At 40.9% G+C, this 12102-nt stretch overlaps 1 protein-coding gene across 1 annotated transcript in view; it reads right to left on the reverse strand.

The window, feature by feature from the left end:
* The window catches only part of LOC121155658 (beta-galactosidase-1-like protein 3), a 49109-nt gene that overhangs the window by 11433 nt on the left and 25574 nt on the right, over positions 1-12102 (reverse strand). Inside the window, exons 9-16 of the mRNA XM_040979097.1 lie at positions 5784-5868; positions 4000-4140; positions 3242-3322; positions 2467-2573; positions 1510-1650; positions 1125-1196; positions 567-645; positions 70-157 (exon numbers count right to left, since the gene is read on the reverse strand). Of these exons, the coding sequence (XP_040835031.1) occupies positions 70-157; positions 567-645; positions 1125-1196; positions 1510-1650; positions 2467-2573; positions 3242-3322; positions 4000-4140; positions 5784-5868 (794 nt within the window). The remainder of the gene's footprint in view (positions 1-69; positions 158-566; positions 646-1124; positions 1197-1509; positions 1651-2466; positions 2574-3241; positions 3323-3999; positions 4141-5783; positions 5869-12102) is intronic.

The raw sequence follows: 12102 nt of genomic DNA on the forward strand, positions 1-12102 counted from the left end.
ATAGTAAAAGAACATGAACTAAGGCAACCAACATTTAAAAATACCTATTGGGAATAAGAATGAACATACCTATTGAAGAAGTCCATTTTCATCTCAAGAGAATAAATGGTGAAATTACTCAGGAAAACATCGTTGAGGCGAACACGTCCAATGATTCCTGAAGGCAGGAAAGGAAATGTGAGAGAAGCATGGACATTTTCTAGAGTGGAGCAAAGAAATGTAAGCATGTAGATGCCATCAGGATCAGGAAGCAACCGAGAAGGAGACATTTGTCTGAAATTCTGTGGCTAAAGGAATTAAGGCTCACAAATTAGTATGAAACATTTCCTACGAATCCCAAAAAGAGATTGGGACTTAGGACAGGACAAGCCAGCACTTAATAGCAGCTTCACTCTCCTGCCCTGAAGAACTAGGCAATCCAGAGCAATGAGAAGTCACTTGCATTATAAGGTATTGGTATCACCTTTCTGTGAAGTTAATTTCCTCCTCGCAAATCTAATGCACCCAATATTACGTTCAAGCAATTGAAAAGAAGCTAAAGCCTGCTTCTCAAGACCAGAGCCCACCTTTATTTTCTTCCTGTAATTTCCATGAAAAATTGATTCGACCTTCATTCTCCACCAGAATCCTCAAAATCTGACAGTCCTGCTTGGAAAAAAAAAAAGCTCATGGAGACTACACCATCAAGCACAGTTCTATGAATCATACTTTTCCCCAAGTTATAGATAAAAAGATAAGCAAATGAAAGAAAAGTTCCCAGAACCCCAAAGTATACCCTTCATCGTAAGGCCGCCATTGTGTTCTTCACTGCTCAGTTTTTCCTTTCTGCTCTGCTGCTCATATTATGAAAGACTGGCTAAGACTTGCCTTTGATCAGAGATCCAAACAGGGATTGATGACTGACTCAGGGCAAAACAGGGAAATGTGATTCATGTTTAAACACCTACATAGGTCCTCATGGACCAGGGACTAGTAGCTGCCTTAGGCTTGTAGCCATTCACTCTTCCAGCTAAGGTCCCAAGGCAGGAGAGCCAAGGGTAGTCAAGAGAAATGTGAAAATCTGTGTGAGTACCCAGTCATATTGGCATTTGAGGAGAGTATTTCCTGGCTCTATAATCACATACCGTAGATTCAGGAATTTCCACTTCCTGCCTTTTCTTATCTAGAAATCCTAATATTGTATAATTCAGAAACACCTGAAAAACAAAAGCCAATGTCATACTTACAGGGTCATGTGCAGAAAGGGGGGAGAATGGTTATTATTTAGGCAAAAGAAGGTTTTTATGAAGGAGCTCATGAATGCCTGAATGTTATCAGGTTGCAACAGAATTTAGTTTATTCAGGAAAAAAAAAGGATTTCTCTTTGTATCCCCAATGTCCCCTGCATTTCAGATGCTGTCGATATCATCAGATTTTGGTAAAGTGGACCAGTAACTAAATACCTTCCCACACTGACAGAGGTATGCCAAACCTTATCCTGACCAATCAGAGCAACTCAGAAATACACACCTGTGCTGTATCTTCAACATGGACATACAGATGGCCTGCAGTGCAGACGGAAGTCTCATAGAGGATGAATCCAAAGGACTGTCCACTTCCATTGTTAATAGGAAGATTCTCCATACTGACTGGCATCTTTGATTTGACTGGCTGCGCAGGAGACATGGCAAGAGCCAAAATGATGAGAAGCCTGAATGCTTCATCCAAAGACTTCTGACATTTTGTTTTGTTTTGTTTTACCATATACTTGTCCCCAAGGGTGCTCTGAATAAAAAATAAAAGGACTGATGCTATGTGAAAATGTGCTTGTGTTTTATGTGATAAGGTGAGTTAGGAGATGGTGGGTGCTCAGTGAACAGGGAACAATCACAAATAATTATCAGAATTGATCAAAATAGTAAATTGCATTCTAAAGTAATGCCAAACAAAAAATACTCATTTAACATCTTAACGATAACAATGAGTACATTTTAAGCAAGACAGTGTCAGTGGAGCTGAACACCATCAAAGCACAAGAGTTTTTTTTCTCAATAGCTCTCATTTTTCAGGGGAAACATGTAGTCTTATTTGAAAGGGAGAGCAGAAACCCACAGTTCATTGGCCTGAGAGACTGTCAGTGAAGACAGAGGCTCAGTATCGTGGATTCAGAAATGGGAAACACAGGACTTTTCTTACATGGATTATGCAGTGCAAAAAAACCAGAATGCACTAGACAGGTTCACCTGAGCTAGAAAACAAGATTTTCCACTACCACATATTCCTCTTCCCACACATTTGTGCTTCAAGCTCAAACTGCTTCACCGTCCACATGGAAGGAGCTGGTGGCTCTTGTGCACAGTTCTAATCTTGGACAAACTGCAGAGGATCAGTTTTCATGTTTTAAAGTCAAGTTTCCTGATTGAATCCCCAATCAATGTAGTAAATCCTTTTTTCCCTTCTTTCCAATGGCCAAACATATTTACTCACAGCATTTAAGAATGGGAGGATTTCCCACAGGGGCAAGCAGTACAATACTGTCACAGAAGGATACACAGCCTTGGGCTTACTCTCAGGTAGTGGGGGCAGTGGAGTTTCTGCAATGAAAATGGGCCACAGGATGAAAGGTGTCTGAAACAAACACCGTCTACTCCAAGACTTCCCACCCTTCTGTGACCTGTTGTATCCCAAAGACAACAAATCACATGAACAACATCCTGAAATGTGTATGCAATTCTCCAACAATGATGGTCCACAGACAATAACTGACAGCCATCCAGTTGTTTATGACTTACACACACCAGGTAGATTATGAAGTCCTCTGTGACAAAACATTAACCTGTTAGAGTGAGTGATCTCTGGGAGGAAGAAGTCTGGCTCACTTTTTTTTTTCATCAATGTCATACCTTACCTAGTTTCTAGCTATTACTACATGGTTAAATATGTTTAAATAATTAAAATTAAATAGAGTGTTTTTTAGACTGTAAAGGGTTTACCCTGTCGCACATGGCACTGAGAGCTTTACAAATGAGAGCTTGTATAACCTTCACCCACAAGACAAGTTTTTATTTCCATGTTTCATTGAAACAAATAAGATGCAAGGACTAGGACTTACTCCTGCAAAAACTGCAGTTCTGATGTGGGAAACAGTGGTCAACTTAACTAGATAGCCCTAGTTCTCTAGAGCACTAAACTCTTCCCTTTCTCTGTTCCACAAAATGCCACATGAGGAAGATCAGCCTCCAAGTGGTGGTTGCTGAGGTACCTGAGACAGATCCAAGGAGTTCTCGAAGGATGAAATACTTCTCTGTGTAGTCTCCAGCCTCTGTCAGCACAGCATCATAGTCTGTAAGACACCCAGGGTTCTGTCATATGCCATGTAACCTCTATACACCATGTCTCAAACCACAGAAAGGGACAAAAGGGGAGGCATACACTCCTATCTGCAGAATGTCCCATAATAGGCTGACGCTAGACACGTAAGGGCAGCCTAGGAACACTCCCCACCTTCCTGGGGACCTGACCATGTCTGACATTGGGAACATCCCTCCAATTTCCTTTTGATCCTTGAATCTGAAATTCCTGACTCTGCTCTCTATGCCTAATAACCATCATGATTTATGCGTCCTCTCTTATTTTTTAAGCTATCCTATTTACGTAAGAAAAAAAGTGCATGTATATCAAATTTACAGATTACGGAGCACAGCAATACTTCCCATCCTACCATCCCTCCCACCCATTTTCCCATCCTCTCTCATCTTTATTAATATTTTAGAGAACAAAGGTAAGTTGTGAGTGTACAAGGTGAGCAAGGCAGAGCTATGGATCAGGGCAGCGTTTTGCACCGCAGTGACAGACTGGTGAGACATAGCTAACCATACCCCAAAAAACAGGAAGACAGACTTGAAAGTTCTCAATAGATCATAGGCTAAAGCTATAAGACCCCCAGAACACTAGCAGGACATTCTTTAAGAAATTCCACCCCATCAGTGTGGGGAGGCGACGACACAAGCAAAGACTTGCCATAGCTAGTAATGACACCCCTGTGTCTATCTTCGTCATATGCAGCTCCATTCATGAAGCCAAAGTTGGTCCCACCATGGAACATGTACACATTGAAGGACAATTCGAGCTTGAGGAATTCTGACACTGTTGTCTCAACCTCTGTGGAGGTAGAAGGCAAGAATACAGAGCAAACTGGAAATTAGTGGAAGGTGTCTTTTTTTTTAAATAAAGAATTTTTTTTATATTTTACTACTGTTTAAGTTGTATGATACACATTTTATATCAGTAAAAATTATACAGACACATACATGCTTGTGTATGCTAGCACACAACTACTATGAGAGAAAAAGTATTTCCTGAAAATAAAATCATTTTTAAATAGCTATAACAAGCAAATATGGTGCAGATGGTTAACAGCTCAGGAATAATCACTATTTTAGACTGACTTCTCTGGTTATCCCAATCTAGATCATGAAGAAAGAGTCTGGTCTTTTCTTCCCACCTAATTTTATTTTTATTATTATTATTGTCATTTTATGATACAGTTCCATAGACTCTAGGATTTCCCTTTCCCCCTTCCTAAGACTCCTTGCGGATCTATAATCCCCTATATTATTACGATAGTATAGTTCTTCATACACTGTCATATGTCCATCTTTGTAAGCATGGACAATGGCAGAGAGTCCAGCATCCTATTGTCTAGATATAGTAAATAGTTTCTTTGGGAGTCCATTTTTTATCTGGAAGTAGATATACATACTGTATTTTATCCTCACATCTGGATATGATAGTCTCCATTACATAGTTACTATACATCCCCTTAAATGAAAAGCCACAATACAGAATCAACAACAGGAAGAAAAACAGAAATTTACAATGCCATGAAGTTAAATAACATGCTGCTAGATATGATAGTTTCCATTACACAGTTACTATATATCCCCTTAAATGAAAAGACACAAAACAAAATCAAGAAAAATAAAAAAAATTAACAACACCAAGAAGTTAAATAACATGCTACTGAATGACTAATGTGTCACTGAAGAAATGAAAATCAAGAACCTTCTTGAAGAAAATGATGCTTCTGTATGATCTATGAGTCAGTGAAGAATTTAATCAGAAGAAAGTGTTTTGAAGGTATGAAACTAACAAGAAAATCAAAATTCATGAGATATAGTTTCTGTGTATCTTTGTTGTTGAAATGTGTCACCTGTAGGTAAAAAAAAAAAAAAAAGGATGTGTTTTGTTTTGAATCCAGGCTACTGATCTATGATATTTGATTGATGAGTTTAAGCCATTTACATTTAGGGTTAAAACAAACAGGTGTAATTTTGTTCTGTCATTTTAGCAATGGGTTGTTCATTGATTTAGCCATCTGTTGTTATTTTACTGGAACATTCCTCGCATTTGTCTTTGGTTTTGGTGGGTACTATTCCATCATCTTTGGAGATGTGACTGTCTAAGATAAACTTCCATTTTGCTTTGTGCAGATTTCTTTTTCATCTTTTCCATAACTACACTGGCTTAGTATTTCAAAAGGCTGCATAAGGTGAAATCATATATTATTGGTTGTTTTGCATTTTAATGATCTGCTATCACCACTAAATTATAAGTTAACTTCAGGATAGGTGTGATGTACTTTATATTCACAAGGCTTATCTTTAGGGACTGAGTGGTGGCAATTAACAGGAGATTGATAACGATTTCTGAATGAATGAGTGAATTATTTAGTGAAGACTTGTGTGCATAATCTGTGTCTCAGAGGCATTTTTACATGGAGTAGAGCATCAGCAAACTCTTACCTTTCTCCCTCGGAGGAAACTGCTTATCTCCCCATTTCTTGTACCAGCCGACCCAGTATTCCATAATCATAATGGGTTTAGTTTTCTAGAAACAAATAAAACCCAACACTAAGTCCTGAGGAAATGGACGAGAAACACCATGAGCCCCAGTGTAACAGACCAGACCTTCATGAGGTCATGTTTCATGAGCTTCTCCCCCTTTCCAGCTTTCCATTTTGATCCATCCTTCTCCTGTCATGTCACCATCAACAGCCATTGCTTTGGGTCCTCCTTTCTGCCATGTCTCCTAAGTCCTTCCAGCATCATGTGCCTCCATTCTGTATATGGAGAGCAGTGATTCCAGCATTGAAAGAATCTGAATACACAGAAACCTGACTCGAATTCTTCTGTGGAGCCTGAGGATAAAGGCTTCATGGGTCTCAGAGAACAACATTAGCACCCAAACCCCAGTTTCCTCCACCTTGCTGCATAACCACAGTTCAAGTTCAGTTGAGATTCCTTCCTTGCAAGCACATACATAGCATAAAGTCCAGCATCTGGTAAATATTTAAAAATAATTTAAGTGCACCATTTATCTTGTCTAAAAATAAGATGAAGCTGGAGATTAACAACTTAAAAAAAAAAACTCTAGAAATGGAACACATGGAAAATGAACAAAAAACCTCCTAGATGAACAATGAGTCATTTAAAAAAATTAAAAGGGAAACCAGAATATTCCAGCAAATGAAGAGATGAAAGCACATGTCCAAACTTATTGGATACAGCAAAAGTAGTGTTAATACAGGTGATTATCACAATTAATGCTGACATCACAAAAAAGGAAGGCAACAAATAACTGAGCTGTAAATCCATCTAGGATCCAGGTAAATGACCATAATCCAAAGCCAAAACTAGTAGGAGGGAAAACAATAATTAAGATTACAAAAGAAATAAAGTTGAGACTAAAACATAATACAAAAGATTGGTGAAAGGAAGAGCTGAATTTTAAAAAAAAAGTAGACTGATACCCCATTGGCCCATAAAAAGAGGGCCACAAAATAAAAAGAGATGAAAAAAAAAATGTTACCACAGATACCAAAGAAATAAAATGAATCATCAGGAACTACTATAAGGAACTATTTGTCAATAAATTAGAAAGTGATGACAAAATCAACACAATGTTGCACTCATAAAATTGACCAGAATTGAGTCATGAAGACATGGGGAACATAAGCATACCAACCACCAAAAGTGAGACTGAATCACAAAACAGAACCTCCAAACAAAGCAAAGCCCATGACCAGATGATGTCACTGCTGAAGTCTACCAAGCTTTTCAAAAACTAATTCCACTTCTCTTCTAATTATTCAGAACCATTGAAATGGAGGAAATTATTCAAATATCTTCCAGAAGGCAAGAATCACCTTCATTCCAAACGAAAAAAGAAACAATGAAGAGAACCATAGACCAATATCCCTGAGGAAGATAGATCTAAACTATCAAAGTAGAGGTAAACAGCAGGAAACTAACAAACATTGGCACAGATAGAGACTTTCTGGAAGATTCCAGAATCACAGGTAATTAAAAAGAAATCAAACAAAAGGGATCACAACAAGATACAAAGTGTTCTCATTGCCAAGGGCACGTTCAAAAATTTGACATTGCAAAAAACACTGAGAAAAGGTTGGCTAACTACACAAATGATGAAATATTACCATTTAGAGCTCAAGAAATTAAACTAATAATCCAGTAGTCTAATTAAACTAATAAACCAATAATCCAGTTTAAGAATCAGCAAAAGCAACCAACAGGAGAAAGCCTTTACACACCACACAACTGATAGGAGACTAATATCCAGGACTTATAAAGAACTTCAGAAACTTAATGACAGCAAAACTAACAATCCTCTGAAGAAATGGGTGAAGAAAATGAGTAGGCATTTCTAAAAAGAACAAATTCAAATGGCTAACAGACATAAGAGAAAACACTCAGGCTTCCTAGCTATTAGGAAAATACAAATGAAAACCACATGGAGTTTCCACCTACATTCAGAAATCTACTAACACCTACTGGTGTGTATATGAGGAGAAAGGTACCCTACTGCACTGTTGCTGGGGGCGTAGACTAGCGTAGTCATTGTGGAAGTCAGTATAGAGAGAGCTCAGACAACTGAAAATTGATCTACTGTAACACCTAGCTCTAACATCCCTGGGAATATATCCAAAGGAAGCAAAATCCACCTATGAGAAAGTGACCTGCAATGCTATATTTCTAGCAGCACAATCTGCAATAGCAAAAACATGGAAACAACCAAGAATCCCATAGAAAGGGGATTTATCCTTGGTATGTAAGAATGCTTCAAAGTATGCAAAATGAAGAATAAAAAAACCACGTCATCTTGATAGATGCAGAGAAGCCATTTGATAAAATACACGTTCTTTCACAATAAAAAAAAAACCTTAAGCAAATCAGATATAGAAGGCACATTTGTTAAGACAATCAAGGCAATGTATATTAAAAAAGAAAGAAAGAAAAGAAAACACAACCATAGTGCTGAATGGAGAGAATTTGGAAACATTTCTACTAATTTCTGGAACCATAAAAGGGTGCAGTTTCAACAAATATTCTTCCATATGTTTCTGGAAGGTTTGGCCAGAGACATTAGGGAAGAAAAAAGAATCAAAGGGATACATTGGGAAGGGGATGCAAAGCTATTCCTGTTTGCAGGTGACATCATTCTCTGTATAGCAAAATCAAAAGAACTCATAAGAAAACTTTGTTGTTATGGGATATAAAATCAACTCATAAAAATCAATAGTCCTTGTGTATGCAAACAATTCCATGTCTGACAACAAACTACTAGCTACAAAGAAATTCAAATAACTTGGAACAAATTTAACCAAAATGTGAGGGATTTCTACAATAAAAATTACAAATACTAAAGATAGAAACAAAAAAGAAAAAAAAGAAAAAACGTCTCTGTTCATGGCATGGCAAAATTAATATCACCATAACATCCTAAATGAAATTTATAAAACAGTTAAATATAACTTGACAATATGACACTAGATTTTCTATCCTTGTCTCGCCCTACAATTCTATAATAAATTTAATAGCAGAATGCTATAATTGCAATTTTTACTAAAAAACTAAAAATAATCCTGTAGTATTATGGTGGAAGAGGAAATGGAAAGAGAAAGGAAGTAATTTTTATACCTACAAAATTGTATTATGGAAAATAATATTTTTTTAATTAGGGGCCCAGCACAGTGGCTCAGTTGGCTAATCTTCCCTTCACAAAAGGCCAGGATCCCATGTGGGTGCCAATTCATGGCCTAGCTGCTCCACTTCCCTTCTGGCTCCCTGCTTATGGCCCGGGAAGACTGTAGAGGATGACACAAAACCTTGGGACTAAGTCTCTATGTAGGACCCAGAGGCTCCTGACTCCTGGTTTCAGATCAACTCAGCTCCTACCATTGTGGCCATGGAAGATCTTTCTCTCTGTCTCTCTGTAGACCTGACTTTTCAGAAAAAAAAGAAATCTATTTTTAAAAAATAAATAAAAATAACTTCGAGAGACCCCGGCCTTCTCCTGGCCCAGGAGCACCTAAAGCCTCCCTCATGGGTGAGTACCCACGGGAGATGGCTTGGAGCTGGGGGTAAATTCCTAGCTCTCCCCTGCCCCTGCCAGCCAAAAGCTGGTGGCAGGACAGGTCGGGTGGGTCTCAGTCTCAGGACAAGGGGCAGGCTTAACCCCCCTTCAAGGTGGCACTTGTTGGGGGCGCCCCTGCCGGACGGAAGCCCGCCGGAGTCTCGCCACAGTCCCCACCGCAAGGCGGGGACAGAGACCCCGCCTTGGGTGGCCAGTGCACCAAGTGGCCGCCCAGCAGCAAGCTCTGGGTTTTGATGATATGAAATACCTGCTTAGGGACACCCATAAGTAAGACCAGCGATTAGCGTAGGTGAGACACTAATTTCTGAGATTCCCAGGAAGCGGGACATGAAACTTAATGCAAGTGTGGGACTGAGACCTAAATGTTCAGACTAAGCAAACCTTAGTCCACAAACACGATTGGAACACAGGGTGCAGCTCAGGACATGACCAGCTTGGTTTTGGCTCCAACTGGTCCACATTAAGCACAGAGTTGAGCCACGGTGTCTAAGGCAGGGTCGTGACAGGTGGATGGGGCTGCGGTTGGTTCTGGATACAGTTGTCGTCTCCTTGGCACAAGTGTGGACTGCAAAAAGACGTACCGGCCGCCAGGCCAGAACCTTCCGGCGCTTTGGAGTACCAGGTAGATGTGGGACAGACTAGGCTAGGTCCCAACCCCAACTGAGCCATATACAAGCTATATGGGGGTGTGGACGACCGTGGCTGGGCTGAAACACCCTACAGCAAGAACCAGAATGGGATGATGGCCAGTTAGGAAAGGCCACTGTTCCTGCTAGACAGGAGGCGAACTGGCACATGGACCCACTGGTATGCACGAAACCTGGCACATGGAGGGGTTCTGATGGAGGAGCCCAGACAACTCCTCTGGCAGGACACAGACCCCTGCAGGTCAGCGCAAGGAACATGGAAGGTAACAGCCAAGAGGTCATGGAAAGTGTCCCACTGGCATGCATTTGGCATGGGTCGGGGGCAGACCAGGCTGAATCTGTTCATGTCATCCACTGGTAAATCCGAACGCCAGAACAGAGTGTGGGTCGAACCAGGTCCGGTCGTGACAAAAGCAACACACAATTTGGAATGCCAAGGTGAGGTAGCCTGAGCCGGATGCAGCTGCAGCACCCAACCAGCACACGTGAGAACCAGGAAGGGAGGAGGCAGAGCTGACAGGGGAATAAGGGGTGGTTCCCTAGCTGAACAGCAACTTACACTGAGGAGCGTGAGCTGGGTAGTGGGTAGACCAGACCAGGCAGGGACACAGCACCTGCGCACCTCATGTGAACCAGATTGGGTGAAAACCAGGCTGGCTGACTATTCCCACTGGTGCAAGCTACAATCAGAGTAGGTAAGGGTTGTTGTGGCTTGGTCATAGCATCAGCTGGCAGAAGCTGGGTTAGACATGTCGAGTTGAACCACAGGGCCAACTGGAGAGGGCACAAATGGGATGGAAGCGACCTGGGAGGGAAATAGTGGGCTCTCCCTCTTGGGTCATCACCTTCCATGGGAGGGCATGGGAACTAGGACAGGGGCTGTGGTGGCTAGACAGACACCCAACAACATCCGTTAGGGCCGGTTGGATGAGATGGTTGGATGCAAGTAGGTTGCAACACCCGTTGGCAAGTATATGAACAGAAGGGTATTTGGGACAGACTGGACTAGTATGCCATACATATTGGCAAGCCAGGGTAGGGGGTGGGCCTGGTTGGGTTTACTGTGGGCCACCCTGACTGGGCTGCAGCTCCTACTGGTACGTGTGAGGGCCAAGTGTGTCCAGGGCAGAACCAGGCCGGACTACAAGAGGACACGGGTGGAGACAGAACAGACCCAGCAACTGCAACCACCAGCTGATCGGGGCAATGGACAATGCCGGGCCCTATGCTTACTAGACCACATAGAAATCTGGACTGGGAATACCTCAAAATTTCTTTGAGGATCTCCCCAGTCGAGACACCAGACTCAGAGTCCTAACCAAGAAAAGACAGAACAAGTCAAGCAACAACCTCAGCTATCTGTTGGCAGCAAAAAACTGAGCAAATGGAAACTCTAGAAGGGACTGTGTCAATCAATGGACTCTTCAACGACCACATTGTGCTTGGAGTGGCGAGACTGGCAGCAACCCATGAATGGTGAACTATCTCAGAGCATGCCCTACATCAGGGACTTAGGGTGGGTGGGAAACTGGGTGGGGCTTCTTCCTCTATATCCCCCGTTAGGCCTTGAACCTTTTTTACCCCAATTAAATATGTAAGGATTGTCAAAATAAAAAAAAAAAAAACTTCAATGTGAAGTCAATCAAACTACTTTGGATATTCTTCCCACAGATCTATAAAAAAAAAAATGATGACAAATTCACATGGAAAAACAAGGTACCAAAATACTTTTAGCAACATTATACAACAAAAACAAAACTGGAGGCATTGCAAAACCAGTTTCCTAATCACAATACAGGGTTGTTGTGATCAAAATAGCCAAAATTTGTGCCAGCCTGGTAATGGTATAGAAATGGGCATGAATCTCAATGGAGCAGAATAGAAATCTCAGAAAGTAACCCACATATCTACAGACAATTTTTTAAAGAAAGCAAAAATCAATCCAGACAGAAAGCAATGTCTCTTCAACAAATAGTGCTGGAAACATTGAATCTACCTGTGCAAAATACATGACAAACAT

Source organism: Ochotona curzoniae, unplaced genomic scaffold (genome assembly GCF_017591425.1).
Source record: "Ochotona curzoniae isolate NIBS_2020 unplaced genomic scaffold, NIBS_Ocur_1.0 contig_2981, whole genome shotgun sequence".
Lineage (NCBI taxonomy): Eukaryota > Metazoa > Chordata > Mammalia > Lagomorpha > Ochotonidae > Ochotona > Ochotona curzoniae.